The sequence below is a fragment of the Gymnoscopelus braueri genome (genome assembly GCF_963280865.1).
Source record: "Gymnoscopelus braueri genome assembly, contig: SCAFFOLD_155, whole genome shotgun sequence".
Taxonomy (NCBI): Eukaryota; Metazoa; Chordata; class Actinopteri; order Myctophiformes; family Myctophidae; genus Gymnoscopelus; species Gymnoscopelus braueri.
In genome coordinates, this window is record NW_027660678.1 from 20,001 (window position 1) to 39,341 (window position 19,341).

The 19,341-nt window shown below is 44.3% G+C and overlaps 1 protein-coding gene across 1 annotated transcript in view; it reads right to left on the minus strand.

Annotated features, from left to right (window-relative positions):
* The window catches only part of LOC308081310 (neural-cadherin-like), a gene marked incomplete at both ends in the record, with an annotated part of 140,904 nt that overhangs the window by 10,770 nt on the left and 110,793 nt on the right, over window positions 1-19,341 (minus strand). The window contains 8 exons of the mRNA XM_080457692.1: window positions 313-497; window positions 2,696-2,789; window positions 5,110-5,440; window positions 6,873-7,316; window positions 8,303-8,494; window positions 9,051-9,725; window positions 11,902-12,064; window positions 14,209-14,329. Of these exons, the coding sequence (XP_080313818.1) occupies window positions 313-497; window positions 2,696-2,789; window positions 5,110-5,440; window positions 6,873-7,316; window positions 8,303-8,494; window positions 9,051-9,725; window positions 11,902-12,064; window positions 14,209-14,329 (2,205 nt within the window). The remainder of the gene's footprint in view (window positions 1-312; window positions 498-2,695; window positions 2,790-5,109; window positions 5,441-6,872; window positions 7,317-8,302; window positions 8,495-9,050; window positions 9,726-11,901; window positions 12,065-14,208; window positions 14,330-19,341) is intronic.

Here is a 19,341-nt window from a genome sequence, read left to right on the forward strand (position 1 = left end):
TTTTGCATCCGTCCGTGTGTCCGTCTGTCTGCAAGCAGCTACAGTAATCTCTGGCAGTGTTGGCCCGGTCGCTGCCAAACTGTGCACAAATTGGCCTATTATAGCGCCACCAGGAGGCCATAATAACCTACCTGACCTGGCAGAGACCTGTGCTCCGAGGAGAACTTTTTCTAGTTTCGGTATGTGTACTGTGTAAACTAGGGGGAAAGTGTTCTGACGTGAAAAGTGTGAAAACCAGCAGCATGGATTCTTATTGTTTGTTTGTTTACAGGCCTGTGTGTGTGTTTTGTTTTTGTGCCCAGGCAATCATACCTGCAAGGCGAATGGATCCTGAGTTAAAGATGGCTTCATCACGCAGCTCCCTCACGTACACTGTAACTGTGGAGATGGCATCAGGCCACACTCCATCAGACACGCGCACCTGGAACTGGTAGGTGTCTGACGGGGTGTTCTCCTTGATGATCAAAAACCCTGTCCGCTTGTTCAGGACGAAGTAACTGAAGGCAAGAAAATGCACACACACACACACACACACACACACTTAAACCATACTTACATGGTAATTAAATGGTCAGAGAGAAACAGATAATAATAAAACAGCAATAAAAAAGAAATAAAAAAAGGAAGGACAACATGTTGGGGTGAATGAAGCATCAGGAAAAGGAAAATGAATAAAACAGACCAATAGCTGGTATGACATGAGAGGAAGTGATTTGACGTGGTGGATGTCTCACATGGTGGAACACTCCCTTTGCAGATGAGCTCATTTCAGATTAATTAGAGTGGAAATCAAAGGCAGAGCCTTGGCACATCAAACACCAAACCACTCATTGAAGACACAATCGGGCCAGAGGAGCTCAATGTGTTATGTACGCTGTATTCAAAGGTTCAACTGCATTTGTGCTTTAAAATCAACAGAGGGCCACTTAAAAACAACCCTGCAAAATCAACTGGGCTTCACATATGCCAAAACTAAATTATTTGGATGAACCTCACATTTGGCAAAAAAGTACTTCTGAATACTGATGTTATGAACATACTGCCAATAGTATAATAGTATGGTAATTGACCCTTTTCACAGCTTCCATTTTGATGCAGCTGAAAGTAATGAAATTAATTGTGGGTATGTTTCTGTGTGCCAGCATGACGTTATAGAGGAGCTGTCCATGCGTGCACAGTGAAACCTAAATGAAACACACCCACAATTAATGTTGTTACCTTCTGCTGTTTACCTGTCAAAATGTCCGTTGTGAAAGTGGTCTATTGGTAGTGTGCTACATAAGCATGCCAGTGTTTTACAACACACAATCTAGATACCATACATCTACATGATCTCAGTAGGAAACAACTGGGGCTGTAATAATACTAGACTAATAGATTCATTTTGACAGGTTCAACTTTGTGAGAAGTAAGAGCAGCAGTGAAAAGATTAACAATGTCAACATATCAATATCAATGCTAGTCAAGCCTACTCAGGTTAGACAGATAGGAGCTAACCATGAAATATGAATTACTTATTTATAAACCAGCCACCCCACACAGGTACAACTTTGAGCGTAGAGAGGGGGAAACTTAGTAATTTTTTGATCAAAGTTAAAAAGTAAAAGTCAAGGCGTTGCGGGGAAGAATGTCACCTCACTTGACATGTAATGTTCTGAGGGATATGCGTATGTATTTGTACATGTGTGTGTGTGTGTGTGTGTGTGTGTGTGTGTGTGTGTGTGTGTGTGTGTGTGTGTGTGTGTGTGTGTGTGTGTGAGTGACTGACAGTGTATCTACCTAACCCATTCAATCCGGGAACGCATCTACAAATGTCTTCTAAATCCCAACAGTTTTCTGAAAAACCTATGTTGCTAAATATGAGTGGTTCTCAAACTTTTTCATGTCAAGGACCCCCAAAATGACATGACATATGTATTTATTTATTTATTTTAAGTACTGTATATTCACAACTTGTGAAATTCAAAGATTTGCACACATTTTCACGATTTTTCAAAAATAGCAGATCTACAAGCTCGCAGTGAGCTTGTATATCTGCTATTTTTAAATAGCCAAAGTATAAAATAATGGTTATACATCTAGCTACAATCTAAAATGACACAGACGCGTTCCGTTCCCGGATTGAATGGATTAATGTGTCTACTACCTTTAAAAAGAGATCTCAAGGCGAGCAGACTCAAACACACCCTGTCACAATCTCCTCAGCTCATCTCAAGCTCAGCTCAGACCAAAGACCCAGGTGTGTCACATCAAGGCCACTGAGCCACACATGTCAGCTTAGAAAGGAGATGAGAGGCAAGGAGGGCGGGGGGGTGGGGGGGGGATGGAAACAGAGAGAGAGGAAAGGAGGACAAATTTCAGATAACTGGTCACATAGGACATCGGAAGGAGTTAACGAGAAGGAAGGAAAGGTAGACAAGAGGTAGACGAGAGGAGGAAGGAGGCGATGAAGCAAAACACATAAGCAGAAAAAGAACCGAGTAAATGGATGGAAGGAGTGAGGGGAAGGATCGTCAAACAAAGGAACGAAAGAAGAACTGGTTAGAGAAGGAAGCATTTGGGGTGGGGGGGGTGGGGGAATATAAGGAATGATGGACGCATGGAACAAAGAAAGGAAAAATAGCAGGACAAAGATTTACATACAGACAACAGAGAGGGCAAACACCAATAAGAGCTAAATTGAGGGAGTATTTACTTGGTTACGTGTCCTTCAAAGACATATGTTTTGTTATCCCAGTCATCAGGGTCTGGAGAGTAGACTTTCCCCAGGACAGTGGTTGGCATACGGCCTGAGGATGGAAAACATATCGCCATAGCAATGAGTGACTGTATGAATGCATAATGAATGTGGAGTTTTATCAAACGATCTGTAAGCATTCTTAAAGTTGTCGATCTGAGACAGGAAAATAGTAAAGAGTGTGTGTGTGTGTGTGTGTGTGTGTGTGTGCGCGCGTGTGCTTGTGCATTTACAACACACTCACACACATGCATGTGTGCACAAGACTGAGTGTGCAACGCAATTCACACTCTGCATGAGGATACTGTTTGCCAATGATTGTGTAAGAAGTGTGAGCTAAAGCATTTGTGAGGAACAGCACGCCTTCACAAAGGAGCCATTAGTTATTTTCAAACCAAGAGCAGAGTAGTTGAGAAAAACAAGGTTATCTCCAAGGAAACAGGTGTTATTATCAGCAAGGAAAATGAGTGCCTAGCAAAAATAACACAATGTTTCAATTTACTATTACAATTAGTATTACAATTAAGATTAAGACAATTAAGTCTTATCCAGAGTGACATACAAGTGCAAGATCAGAGAAGCAGAGGAAGCATGAACCATAGTCAACAAACAACAAGGTAAATAGTCTCATAGGAAGTAGAGTAGATTCTGGAAGTATTCCATATTTTCAGCCCAATCCAATACTGACTTTGAGTAAACAAATACAGTTCTAAAAAGCTAAACAAATAATATATATATATATATATATACACTGTATATTCACAATTATATCGGCAATACAGTGGTTTGCGAGACTAGCTCCTGACACCGAGGAGCCACGGCGTAGAAAGAAAGGACAAACTTGAAATATTATGTGCTGTACGACCTTCGCTCTATTTCTCGTGCCATTGACAAGCATATAAAGATTACAGAATTGATGCGGCACAATATTTTGAATGTAATAGGAGGAACGACATTTTCACTGTCCTACCCCATGTTCTCTCATTCCGTTGTGAATAGATTAGCACCAGTACAATTGGGGAAAGCCCCTGGCCTGGAAAATGAAAGGCTTGACTCTATGTGTTTCACATCGCTATAGCCATTTGATGTTGCTGCTGGTGTGGAGGGAGAGCATAATGGAAAACGCTGTTTGAATGCACAATGATTACAGTAGTATACAATGCATGTTATTGCAGTATTTCTGCTACACTCACACTTCAGCCAGGCCTCTGAACAGCACCAGGCTTACTCTTGTGAGAGTAACCTTGTAAACATAGCAGCATGCCAAAATCCATGTCAAGTTTAGAAATGAGCAGTGAACCTTGCAAGATAAGAAGATAAGCTAAATAATAGCTAACATACATACAGTATGTACTTAAAAAAAAGTTTTACCTTATGTTTACCTTGTTACTTGAGAATGATTAAGATCACATTATTCCACATTAGCTCCTTGGAGTATTTGCTTGTATGTTGTTGTATGTATGTATGTTACTGTGTTTCTCTGTTACAAGCTGCTCGCAACTAATTGCCCCTAGTGGGATTAATAACTTTGAAGTTGAACATACCACCTCTTGGCACCAAAAACACTGCTGTCCCCACTCGCACACGCACGCGCGCACGCACGCACGCACGCACGCACGCACGCACGCACGCACGCACGCACGCACGCACGCACGCACGCACACACACACACACACACACACACACACACACACACACACACACACACACACACACACACACACACACACACACACACACACACACACACACACACACACACACCACACCCTTGTGCCATAACGGCTAGCAATAATAATTAACCACCTATTAACTCCTCTCTCTCTCCCTGACACACATAAGGTCCTCTTTAGTCAAAAGCAAAAATAATTATGGTGCATCTATCCAACAGTTGCTACCTTCCATTGCTTCCATTCCTCTCTTTTTAAAAGTGCAGCATTAATAATATTGGTTGGATCAGTGGCAAATTGGCCTGCTATGCGCAAATCTAACAGGATAGGAGTATAGAGGGAGCTTTCAAACAAATGCGCGCACAGCCCTGAGAATAGGTGGACAATGCTGTGAACAGCCTCTGTGTTGCATTTGGTGGGTTTAACTTTGTACTGGACAGGTACTGTACTGTATGTTTGCATGGTTGTGTATGTCTACATCAGTGGTTATCTTCAGCTTTTTCATGTCAAAGTCCCCAAATTATTCAATTATTGTCCCTTCTTTTTTTTCTAATTTGGCTGGGGACCCCCTGGAAACGCCTTCAAGGACACCTGGGGGTCCCAGGAACCCACTTTGAGAACCACTGGTGTACATAATGTACACGTACAGTATGCGTATGTCTTTGTTTTGTGCAGCAGCAGAACTCCTCCCATCCTTCTCACCTCGATGACTGTTGATGAAAATCTTCTTCTCCCCGGCGAGATGGCCGTGGTCGTTCTGGTCGCCGATGGCCACTGTTAGCGTGGTGGTCACCGTTTTGGCCGGGCGTCCGTTGTCGCTCATGACGACGGGGATGTGGAACTCCTTCTGTCGCTCGCGGTCAAACATCCTCAGAGCCGTCAGAGTGGCCGTTCCGTTCGTGTTGTCCTGGAGGTAGAAGTCGTTGCTGTGCCGATACTCGGCGGGGACGGCGAAGTGGAAGGGGGGCCCGTTCTCCGGGGAGTCCCTGTCAACGGCCCAAAGGAGAGTCGACGTCTGGTTCAGCCTGACCACCTAAGAAGGCCAGGGCATTATGATCAGTGATTTTTGTGTCAAGTCACTGTCTTTGTTGTCTGGTTTGGCCTCACTTTTAGTTAGTGGTGGGCAAAGCACTCAACCCCAGTGCTGGAGGCCAAGTATTGATACCAGTACTTCTGGTCAAATATTACTCAACTACAAATTTGTACTTGAGTTAAAGTACTGGAGTACTTGCTTTGAAAAATATAGTATTTAAAAGTACCAGCTTTAAAAAAAAGTATTAACACATTAACCGCCAAGAACGTAGTCCTACGGTCCGTTAAATCCAACTGTTAAGCGCCGAGACCGTAGCCCTACGGGCTGCGGTCTTTTCGCGCATGCGCGGTCCGGGTGCACTTTCGGATTTTTTTTGATCCACTTCCGTTTCCGGTTTGATGACAGGAAATAGAATTATTTGGGATCCGGTTTTGACGATCACGCCCGCTCCCATTCTACAGACGAAACTGAAACTCAATTCTCTTCCTGTAGTTTTTTCTCCTCGCATTTCACTGTTTAACGTAATCCGCTCTAACTCAAACATGGATGCCCCGTTTGACACGCGATCTTCACTGGGAGATACAGGGAGATCTCGCGGATGTAAACAGACCGTGTAGAGCTCAATCTTAAGGATTTTAACAAGATCTATGGCGACATGAAAAAAACAAAAAAACAACAAAAACACCTTGGCACTGGTGAGTACATTATGAGATTAACCTCTGGCGGTCGATGTGTTAAAAAGTACAAATTACACCTTTTTTTTTAATGCATTGCTGCATTGACATTTTGTCATTTTCCCCAAAAAATCTAAGATTTTCCAGATATTTACAAGAATATCAATAATACTGAAAATAGCAGAACGTCAATCTCACAGCATATCGCATCGCAACGTGTTGTGGTCTTATAGAACTGCATGTACTTTATACCTTCCTACAAATGTAGTGGAGTCAAAAGTACAATTATTTGTCTTTGAAATGAATGAGTGGAAGTCAAGTATACAAATACACGAATACTCAAGTAAAGTGGAGATACATTAAAAAAAAAATGTTTTTAGTTATTGTCCAACACTGTGTTCAGTGATCCGTGAATTAATTTGGGGATTCATAAGTTTTGTCATGTCACTGTCTTGTTGAGTCAATGTTTGGTTTGGCCTCATCACAAGTTCAGTCACATGCATTGACTCATTTGTTTGTTTATAATTCTGTAATTCTGTTGTCACAGTCTTGCACTACACAAGTAAGAAAGGGCTTCTAATGCTTCTAATGGCTGAGAGATTGTTTACAGAATGTTTGTATCAACTGAGGGTCCGTGGTTTAATGCATATCGAACAGGGGGGGTGCTTCAAATGAAAAGGGTTGAGAATCATGCATTAATGTAATCTGTAATCTGTTTTGTCTACTGTCATGAACATGCTCTGAGCAGTCCAGCTTACCTGTGGTCCAGCCACATTCTCAAAGACTACAGGATTGTACGCCGCTTCAAACTCCGGCCCGTTATCATTCACATCCAACAGTGGCAGCTGGACCGTGGCACTGCCCGTGAGAGCCGGAACTCCATGGTCCGTTGCCAGGACAACCAAGTGATGCTGTCCCGTGGTCTCCCGGTCCAGAGGCCGGGCCACGGTGACGACACCCGATTGGTCGACGGAAAACAGACCCTCGGGGTTAGAGTCCTCCGACAGGCTGTATGTGATCTCCCGGTTCTGACCCGAGTCGGAGTCGCTGGCTGCCAGACGGGCCAAAGTGGTGCCCACGGCGACATCCTCGGGGAGTGGAGCCAGGGACAGGAAGTGGGGGATGAATACCGGTGTGTGGTCATTGTAGTCCTCGACCTCTACTACACAATGCAGAAGGCTGGAGAAGTCCAGGTCTTCCACCTGCCAGAACAACCACATTAACCCATTAAGATTCTACAAGTGCCTTCTAAATCAGTAGTTCTAAACTCAAACTTTCAAGATTTTTCAAAAATGTTCAAAAATAGCAGGTGTGCAAGCTCACAGCGCGGCACGAAGTGACGTGCTGTGAGCTTGTATATCTGCTGTTTTTGAATAGCCAACGCAAAAATCTAAAATGACACAGATGGTTTCCCAGTATTAATGGGTTAAATCCACTGCACATACAGTACTGTACTTTATAGCTCATGGGTTAAAACACCATCGCCTGGCCCGGACCGCTGACCTCGCGGTCCGGGTACCTAGGTTTCCCCATTCTGACGACCTTTGCTGCGTGTCACTCCCCGTCTCTCTCTCCCCATTTCCTGTCTATCTACTATATACTATCAATAAAGGCAGAGTCTCTCTCTCCCCATTTCCTGTCTATCTACTATATACTATCAATAAAGGCAGAGTCTCTCTCTCCCCATTTCCTGTCTATCTACTATATACTATCAATAAAGGCAGAGTCTCTCTCTCCCCATGTCCTGTCTATCTACTATATACTATCAATAAAGGCAGAGTCTCTCTCTCCCCATGTCCTGTCTATCTACTATATACTATCAATAAAGGCAGAGTCTCTCTCTCCCCATGTCCTGTCTATCTACTATATACTATCAATAAAGGCAGAGTCTCTATCTCCCCATGTCCTGTCTATCTACTATATACTATCAATAAAGGCAGAGTCTCTCTCTCCCCATGTCCTGTCTATCTACTATATACTATCAATAAAGGCAGAAAAAGCTAAAAAGAAAAGAAAAACACCATTGCCTTGCTCCTGACTTTAATGAGAAAGAAAGTGTTTCTTTGAAATGAAGAAATATGAAAGGAAAAACGTGACAGTACGTCAGATGGATCAAAGTCATCTCTAACGAGTGCAAAACAGAGAGGTTGAAGGTTGTTTTGGGGCAGTGGGTCCCATTATTTCATACCTTAAGGGTGAGGTTGAACCTTTGCTCGCTGGGCCGTTCGTAGTCCAGCCGTTTCTTTAGCCTCAGGGTCCCACGCTGCTCCTGCCGGTAGCTGACCATGAAGAACTTCTGTTCCTGGTCTCCTGCTACAACGCTGAAGGTCAGCTGGGCATTCTCTCCAGTGTCTCTGTCCTCAGCGGAAAGTTCCAGAACCTGACAGCATGCAACAAACCCATGACAGGAAAGATTATTTACTTTATAAAGCAAAAAAATCATATTATGCTTTTTTTTATTTATTTATTAATTTTTTTACACTTTGGCTATTCAAAAATAGCAGATATACAAGCTCATAGCGCGGCACCGAGTGCCGCACTATGAGCTTGTAGATCTGCTATTTTTTTTTAAACGTGAAAATTTGTGCAAATATTTTAATATATATATTTTTAAAGCGAACATGTGTAACTCAAATCTTTGCTTCTGGGGGTCCCTGGAACAAAATATTTTGAGATGGGGGTCTGCGGCCAAATACATATAATTTTGGGGGTCCTTGACATGAAAAAGTTACCACTGACATAGTAACATAAGTTTTTTTCAAAAAACAGTTAGGATTTAGAAGACATTTTGTAGAATCGGCCTCAGGCCTTAATGGGTTAAGGCCAGGGGGAGATAAGAACAACTATATAGAGTCCCAATTATAAACCAATATACATTGTAGCCTTATACACAGCTATTAGGTTTGTACTAAAACTAATAATCCAAAAAATAAAACCTCTGCATTAGGCTCAGCGTTCTCAGAGATCTTGGCCAGGCAGGAGTGCTCCGTGAATCTGGGCGCGTGGTCGTTTATGTCTTTGACTCGGACGGTGGCGGTCCCGGTCCCTATCATCCCTCCTCCGTCCCTGGCCTCCACCACCAGCAGGTAGGACTCTGCCTGTTCGCGGTCCAGGCCGTTCCTGGACACCGTGATGGTCCCCGTGGTCGGGTTGATGGAGAACATGTCCGAGAAGGCCGGCGCTCCGCCCGCCTCGCCGCCGCCACCGGTGGCGTCCAGACTGCCCGCGATCCTGTAGGAGAGCACGGCGTTCTGCCCCACGGCCGAGTCGTCCAGGTCGGTGGCGGTCATCTCCATGACCGACGTCCCCGCCGCCGAGTTCTCCGCCACGTCCCCGTGGCAGCTGGGCGCGCAGGCGAAGACGGGCGCGTTGTCGTTGATGTCCCACACGTTGATGATGACGTCCGTGAAGCCCGTCAGGCCCTCGCCGCCTTCGTCCGTGGCGAGGACCACGAAGCGCCACACGGCTCGCTCCTCGCGGTCCAGGGTGCGCTGGGCGTAGATCTTGCCCGTGACCTCGTCGATTATGAACTCGCTCTCGGCGCCCTGGCCGTGTAGGGAGTAACGCAAGGCCTCCTGGTCTGCGTCCTTATCGGGGTCAGATGCTGTTACCTGCAGCATCAAAGGAATGGGGGTGAGAGCAAGGGCAGAGAAAGAGAGAGAGAGGATAAGAGGAGATGGTTAATGAAGTTTAATTATTGAAAAGCTGCTGACTTGGAGTGATGTCTAGACTTGAAGCACTCCACAACTGTTATGAACTCTCCAGCTGCTAAACCTGGCACCCCCTACCCCACACACACACACACACACACACACACACACACACACACACACACACACACACACACACACACACACACACACACACACACACACACACACACACACACACACACACACACACACACACACACACACACTTCTGCCTCTTACTCATCCTCATCACCTCAGCAACAATTACACCTCAGCCAGGCCAAGAATGTTTCAATTTAGCATGGTAATTGCTTCTGGATGTGGAGCCATAAAATGAACTAATGTTCCTTTTGCAGGAGCATTGGAACATGCACACATGTAGAGTTGGTAGAAGACAACAACACATTTCAATCATCCGTGACTTCTTTTCTCCTTTCTATCTCTGAAACCGAAAAAAAGTCAGTCAGAAAACACAGTGTATGATGCCACCATATGCAACTGACATTAAAGAGAGACTCCAACAGACATGAGAGTGACAGGGAGAAAATAGAACAGTGCTCTTGGCTTGCAGCCTGCAGTGTGACACGTTCCCATTGACAGATGTGGCCTATTTTAAGTCATATCTGGCACATTTGTAAATCTTATTGCACTCTTGATCACAAACTAGTTGAATAGGGCAATCATTTGCTGCCAGTGAAGTTTTGCTGGAATGACATGGAACCCATGTGTATAATTATTATATGAAAATAATACACATTCTCACGTTCTATGTACATAACACATTCCCAGAACTGCTGAAAGTAGTAATGTAATTTCATCTACCATAATTATACTAACAATATTTTAAATGTCTTGATGGAGTGTCTTAGCTTGAACTCATTCTTGGAGGTTGGAAGGTCAGTGATGTAGCCAGGGGTCATACCTAGCTGTGCTTGCACAGTAATTACTTGATACAATCTTGAATTAATTTGATGAGTAGAAGCGAACTCATCCAAAGGCCAAAAGCCTAGCTACCGCAAGCATGTCTTATGTGACAAGGAGTTGGTGAGTTTATGAGGGGAATCAAATAAATCTAAATTAGTCCAGATTGAACAAATGAACACAGATAAAATGGACTGACTGACAACCATTCTTGACCCACTGCTGAAATCTCATATGGGCAATAAAATTACTCCTTCAAGCTGGTTTTATTTTGGTGTTGTGTTGAACAAGTATGGGCTGCAATGTTTTATTTGTTTCTTTTATCCTCTGAGCCCTTTGTTTGAAGCTCTGCATGGCCCTTCTTTGTGTCCACCCCTTGTGTATAGCTGCATATCTCCATGCGCTAAAATCAATACATAATTGTAAAAAATAAAATGAAAAAAATGTAATAATGCAATTTATAGTTAACACATTGATTGCCAAGATATTAAACATAGTTTTCTATCCCCTTGCCAGCGTATAATTACCTCAATCCCATGATATTTGAAACGCCGTGGAACCGACATTGTGTCCCAAAAACACAAACAAAATAGTCCCCGTGGGTTAGCGGAGGGATCTGTGTATCCATAGGAACGACAACGTTCCAACCGCGATCCGCCATTTTGGGGCTTCGGCCCGCTGAAAACTAGTGGTTTTCAATGCAAAAAAAAGAAACTGAGTTACAGCTTTTTTTCTGAAAATCCCAAACAGGAAGCGGATGGCTTCCTGTTTTTTTGGAACGACGTCACATCCACATTCTACTTCTCTGAGTGACGATCGATCATTCCAAAGCTGTGTTAGGTCGCCCATTTTCCCCAAAAAATGAAAGAACGCATCAATGCGATCTTGGCCATCAAGTGATGCATTTGAAAGAACGCATCAATGCGATCTTGGCAATCAATTTGTTAAGCAAACGTTGTACATGTGACTGCCATAGAGCATATTCATACGCCGGCCATTTTGGAATTTAACATTGAAAGTGCCACCCCGTTGCCGTGGCAACCGGGGTGGCACTTCATTGACTTAATAGCAACATGGCCACCGTGTGAATATGGTCTATTGAACAATAAGTGTGTTATATGTGTATATATGAGTGTTGTATGGTACAGATGAAGGGATGATAGAACTACTATACCTGCAGCACAAAGACTGGTGAGCCATCCAACTCCTCTGTGACGCTGCCGTAATACTCATTAACGGTAAACACCGGCGCCTCGTCGTTCTTGTTCACCACGTTTACCGTCACAGTCGTGTAATCCTCCCACTTGCCATCCGAGGCCAGGACATGGAGCTTGTACCTGCACAAGACATTTCGTTTCTAACACAGAGAAACCGTTGCCTAACAACGCTGATTTGTGCTGACCACGGTCGTGTTCAAATTTAGAATCCGGTTACACAGACAAACACCCACTGCCACAGACAGAGTGAGGTCCCATTAGGCATGTAATTACCGCTTTTGGCCTTTTTTAAATGACACATACTGGAAAATACAATTCCCTTCAGACATCCTGGCCTGTAAAAAAAAACAAAAGTGTCTCTCTCTCTCTCTCTCTCACACACACACACACACACACACACACACACACACACACACACACACACACACACACACACACACACACACACACACACACACACACACACACACACACACACACACACACAGTCCATTAGCTAGCGTCACTGTGAGCTTGTGTTGCAATTTGTTTTAAATGAAAATGAATAAAAGACATGGGATAAACACAGCTTCATAAAACATTACCACTCTAATTGAAAAGCTCTGAAAAAAAAACGTAAGACGAAGCGTTGGGCTACACTCAATTGTTATAATCCTCCTTCATGTTCAAATTGATTTCAATCCAAAATACAACACTATAACATAGCCTATGTTGTTATGCTACGTTGTTGAATGCACCTGCTTGTCATTCATGCATAAAGAAATCTTTCTGGCATGAATGCTGCTGTTTCAGTACGTGACGGCACAACGCCACGTACATTATGACTTGATATGACAACAATCAACCATGAAGGGATTGGGAGAACTACCAACACCAGAGCTCACAGCTGCATCTCTGATGTAGGAGGGAAAATATATATATATATATATATATTATAAATAAATACATCTATACTTAAATAATAACAGTTATTGACAGCTTAAACAAAGAACGTATGTATGGGGGTATGGTTCTATTAAGAAACCCTCTGCTCTTCTGGCAGCATGCACGATAAAGCAGACAGTGTGCAATAAAGACGGATCAGAACCTGCAGCAACAATGATACAATTTGATCAATACCAGAGTACAGAACCAGATGGTGGTTGGGGTGGAGGTGGCAGATTGCCGATTACTGCACTGTGCAGTGTGAGGAAGCCTGAATAGTAGGAGGCTCTCATTTAAAAAAAGGCTTTAGCGTTCTCTGAACGACTGCGATTGGTGTGTGTGTGTGTGTGTGTGTGTGTGTGTGTGTGTGTGTGTGTGTGTGTGTGTGTGTGTGTGTGTGTGTGTGTGTGTGTGTGTGTGTGTGTGTGTGTGTGTGTGCCAGCCATCAGCTGACAGTCTGTCATAGAGATGTAGGAGCTTAACACAATGCAATTAAGTACTGTATATGTAATGAAAAGTGTAAGAATTATGATATTTTTTTTTAATCTCATGTTTACACTAGCCTGGTAAACCCTCCCTCCGGAAATCTCATTTCTATTTGATTCCTGGAGTGAGTCTGGCATGAACCGCCTCTCTGCAATATTGGCTGTGTATGCCAAACGGCCGCGCCTATCAGCGTCGTCGCTCATTGTTCTGTGATTGACAGCTTACGTTGGCCAATCAGGTGGCGAGTTCGAGTGAGCCCAAAACACGAACGGCAGCCATCTTTTTCTTGTGCGGCCAATTCTCCGCTATTTTTTTACTTCAAAAAGCTCTCTAACTTCTATTTTGAGGCACGGAATTTACTTATAAGATATCGTTTGGATAGAATTTAGTTGTTTAACTTTAACTGTGGTCAATTAATCATGACAAAGCCTATTTAAAAAAATAATAATTAGAGAACCGGTAGGGGCGGGCAGTGACACCATTGTACCCGAAAAAGGCAACCCATTTTGGGTATGGCTGTCTCAAAAGTCCCGTCGCGTCACATTAAGACTGGTTAACTGCTGATTGGCTGAAGGGGAAAAATTATCATTGGCTGAAGGGGTTGTCAGTCAACGGTATTACTCCCGCCCAACTCCAGCACAGCCAATATTGCAGACAGGCGGATCAGGCCAGACTCACTCCTGAAATGAAATGGAATTGAGATTTCCGGAGGGAGGGTTTACCAGGCTATGTTTACACATGAATTAATTTGTCCTATCCGTGACCTGTGGAAAACTCATAAACTCTCGTAAAACAACAAACATTTTCTGGGTCTACCGTGATTACAACCATTCCACCGTGGCCCACGCTCCTACCTCTTGTTCTGCTCATAGTCCAGAGGCTGGGCGATAAAGATAGTGCCCACTTCTGGTTCCACATCAAACACACCTCCTGTGTTCCCCGATGTTATCTGGTAGCGCAGCTTAGCATTCGCACCTGAAGAGGAGAAGACGGTAGATGTGACTGATGAATGGAGGCTGGCGTGTACCTTCCGTTAGATGTAGTGCAATGGGTTAGCAGGGTTAATGTGCTGAGCTTGAAAGAGCTGAGCAAAGGGAGCAATGTTGGAGCCAAGCTGGCCCCACACAGGGCCGAAGCTTATCTCTGTTTTTCTGTGACGTGAAACAGATTGGGTGAACAAGTTCAGCACCAAGTACTCCCTCCTGGACGGGATGACAGTGCCATTACTGGAGCTTTCCTCCAATCTATGTCTGTTAATAGATAGCATCAGGTGCAGGTTTAATAAGCAGAGGGGCAGCCGGTGTCATTTTTGTTTAGTCTTTGGTATGATGAGGCCGCCGGAAGCCAAACATGTCCAGAAACGATGTAACCAGTAGCCACTCATTTGCTGTACAACGTACATCCTCAGTATTGTTTAAAATATTAATTGAAATCATAATCATGTCATTAGTTCACTAGGTGAAAATCATGTAAGGTGAACTAAATTGAACACTTCAATTAAAGACATATAGTACATACAGTACAGTAGCTACACAGGTAAATGGTGCATTTATATAGCGCTTTTATCCAAAGCGCTTTACATTGATTGTGCCATTAACCCATTCACACACACATTCATACACCGATGGCGGAGGAAACTATGCAAGGCACCAACCTGCTCATCGGGAGCAATTAGGGTTTCAGCGTCTTGCTCAAGGACACTTCGACACTAACTCTAGAGCCAAATTCCATTCCCCAAAGTTCGGTCACTCGCTCACTCTCCTCGCTTCCTCCACTCGCGCCTAAGCCCCGCCCCTGCGAGGAGCCGAGGATAATTTGTGAGGACGGAGTGGTCGAGCGGTTGCCGTCAAAGGATCGGACTGCACTTAGCGTAATTTCAAAGCGACGGCAAATTCCGCGATCACTTATGACGTCTCAAACAGCTGGACCAGAGCCGTGGATGAAAATATACATGCATAGAATAATATGCAGGTATAGAATAATACAGAATAGAATAGACAATTCATCAATGTGGATGGCCACATTGTTATCTTTATAGTTAACATTTTGTGCAAAGCCATTTATTCCTGAAATAGTGAACGAAGCGCCAGGATGAGCAAACTTACATTTATGAATTAAATCCTGACCCGTCCCTCTTTTTGCTCGTACAGTCCCCAGACCCCCCACCCCCCGCAGCAGTCCCGCACGGCACTGCTGCGTATAACAGCCACCGTATATTACAGAGTATGTCTGACTCTGAATTACATCATTCATGCAGGGTGGCCATACGTCCTCTTTTACCCGGACATATACTCTTTTGGGGGGCTGTCTGGGGGTTTTTTATAAAATCCTTCAAATGTCCGGGGTTTTGAGAGTTTGGGTGATATCCTCCCCACTTCTGGGACGAAGAAAAAAGAAAAAAACGATTTTGTGATTTTGCTTGATATTGTTTGATAGCGAAATAAATCATGACTGATAGACATGAAAGAAGACCCTTCACAGCAAATAGAGAATTTTAAAATTTAAGAATCGGTTCAGAATTGAATGAGTACGGCTATAGTTAAATAGCGTAAAGTGTCCTCTTTTTGGGGAATTCAGAATATAGTCACCCTATATTCAGTCTATATATAAATACAATACATTATTTTAAACATAATCTTTGTCACAGTAATTTATAGTAGTCCATGCACTGCATTGAGGCATGCACGGAGAGAAATGAACTATCAGCTTTTGAGACAGTATAAGTGTGCACAATATATTACAATGTATATAATTGTATTATACTTTATATCATACAAAGCAATAAAGCCAGTGGCTTGTTGCGTCTTTTCAGTTAATTTACACTGTGTGTGTGTGTGTGTGTGTGTGTGTGAGATGGGCAACGAGTGATCGGCGGGGGCGAGCAGCCGGTGTTTTCGGGGCATGGTTTCGGGTTTCAAGCATTGTTTGTGTGGCCACATGTGGAGGAGGACCATGTATACGTCACAGGAGAAGGGAAAAAAACAAAAAAAACGTCTACACGTGATGCGGAAGTCTGCCGCGGAGGAGCTGTGGAGAGTGGTCGAGCCTACACTTGATGTACACTCGCTAAATGCGGAAGTAGAGAGCCTCCTCGGCTCCTCCACTCGACTCCACTCGCCTCCTCCAAGAAGCAACTGAGTAATTGGACCCTGAGCACATCCGGTTTGGAGTCGGAGTGACCGAGTGGGAGTGAGCGAGTGGCCGAGATTTTCGGGTATGGAATTTGGCTTAGGGGAGCGCCCCAGCCCGGGATCGAACTGGGAACCTTGCGGTTTTCCAGTTCACTCTACCCGGCCACTCTACCCCTAAGCCACTAACAGTGAAAATCAACAACTCAATATGGTAACTTTAACAAGAAAATTCATGGTGTACCTTGTTTTTTAATTACCTAATTAAAACACTTTTAATAAGTAAAACTCTTTCACAGACTTCTTTGGTTAATTACCATTTCCATAAAAGGGAAGGAGCAATTTATCCTCAATTGAATTTTGTCTATCCAGTTGAGACAACAAATGACTCTTGTACAAATAGTCTCATTGCCATAAGAGCCATTTGATAAGGGCCCTTTTTAATGATACTAGGCAATAACGATAGCCATCAAGAATGGTTGGGTCCCTTATTTTTCATTGAATAATTGATGCTTCATTATAGGAGGGGTCCACAATTTGTATTGCTCAGCATCAGTGCCCTGTCGCCAAACTGTCCCTCCCTACCTCGCTTCATCTCTGTCTCTCGTTATTCTAAGCAGGCTTAATAAAGTCTATTAGACACTGATCAACAAAACGATCCCCTTCAATGCAATTACTGGCAGGGTACAGATCCTAGGACCGCATTTTAATCGACATCGCATCCACCACCCATTGCACTCATATGAAAGAGGAAGGAGAAACCTCTGAAGACAAGAAGGGATTCGCAGCTTATTAACGAGATGAAAGTAGAGGAAGCGGAGCACGGAACACACTAATCCAGACCGTTTTGTACCGTCTGTCTGTTGGCATTTCCAATGAGGCATTAGGGGATAAATGCTTGTGTATCCTGTCTTCCGTAACACCCCCCATCTCTCTCTGCCTCTCTGTGTGTTTAGAAAACTGCTGAGACCCATAGGAGGGGGGGGGAATAGCACAGGGAGTAGAAGAACAACAAATAAAACAAACAAACAAATGAAGAGTAAATGGGTGTTTTTCCCAGCTGTGTCTCCCTTTAAAAGCTGCACCCGTCTCACTGGGTACTTTACAAAAGCTCTTATGCTGACAAGAAGAGAACAGAGAGAGAGAGAACGAGAGAGAGATGAAGAGGTAATGAGTGAAAAGGTGTAATAGACTCGAAGAATCAGATAGGGAGAGGGAGAGAGAGAGCAATAGCAAAATAATGTAGGCCTTAGGATGTCACTAACATTTCCTTCACTTGATGAATTGAATGGAAGAGAGATGTTCTCTCCCTCCTGCCTGCTCTGTTAAAAGCATATGAGTGCTAATATGCTGCAGGAGCACAACATTTAAACCTCTTATAGATATGTCAAAGTAGATTCGTCTTCACATTTTCACTAACCCACACCTGCCCCCCTCTCTCCCTTACTTTGCCTCCCTCTCCAGCTCTTCATTGGTAGCAATGACCCATTCTGAGGACAGACCCTTTTGCCTCAGACAGTGTCATCCCATGTCCCTGTGTGTGTGTGTGCGTGCGTGCGTGCGTGCATGTGGTTGTAGATGGGGGTATTCACGTGTTTGTATTTCCATGTACATGAACACTACAGAGAGAGAGGGAGAGAGAGAGAGAGAGAGAGAGAGAGAGAGAGAGAGAGAGAGAGAGAGAGAGAGAGAGAGAGAGAGAGAGAGAGAGAGAGAGAGAGAGAGAGAACAGTACTGTACTTTATGTGTGTTCCTGTGCAGGAGAGGGTGATTCATCACAGTGAGGTGTGAGGTGTACAGTACTGCTCTCCAGTATGATGAATGTCTCATAATATGCAGCTCCGCCTCCCTCCCCTCCTCTCTTCTGTTCTCTCTCTCTCTCTCTCTCTCTCTCTCTCTCTCTCTCTCTCTCTCTCTCTCTCTCTCTCTCTCTCTCTCTCTCTCTCTCTCTCTCTCTCTCTCTCTCTCTCTCTCTCTCTCTCTCTCTCTCTCTCACACACACACACACATGCAAACGCACAAACTCTCACACACACACACACACACACACACACACACACAGACACACACACACACACACACACGCACACACACAGCCTCATTCCACTTCTCAGAAAAAGAGTCCACCGAATGTTCTCGCCTCCCCACAAATGAGAAGAACTGATCTGCCTGACAATAGACTTATCTCACAACCACCCTGTGTGTGTGTGTGTGTGTGTGTGTGTGTGTGTGTGTGTGTGTGTGTGTGTGTGTGTGTGTGTGTGTGTGTGTGTGTGTGTGTGCGTGTGCGTGTGCGTGTGTGTGTGTGCGCGTGCGTGCGTGCGTGTGTGCACATGCGCGCATGAGTTTGTACCACATGAATGTGTATGTTGTCAGATCACTGGGAGAACTGTAGGGAAGGAGCAGACAGTGTCCTCACACAGAATATAAGAGTGACAGAATAGGAGCTCGGGTGACGCAGTGGTAAAGTTCCTGCCCACCACCATGGAGGTTATGGGTTCAAATCCACCGCGTCTACACAAACACAATTGGCCCGTGTGGGGGGGGGGAGGGAAGCCGGACGGGGGTGGGTGATAATTGTCACTGTACGCAATCCTACAGAATGGGGCGGCAACCTGTCAGCAGGGAGTGTTGGCGGGAGGAGTAGGACGGAGGATCTGCCCCTTCCCGGTGGGGGCTCCTCACTGGCAGGTGAGTCAGTAGGACAAACACAGAAATGTGCGTGGGGGAGGAAATTGTCAGAAGAAGAAGGGGTAAAGAAAAAAAGAATGACAGAGAGAGACAGAGATAAGATTTACAGAGAGAAAGAGGATAGAGATATAGAGAGAGGAGCGGAGAGAGTGAGGAGAGGAGAGCGAG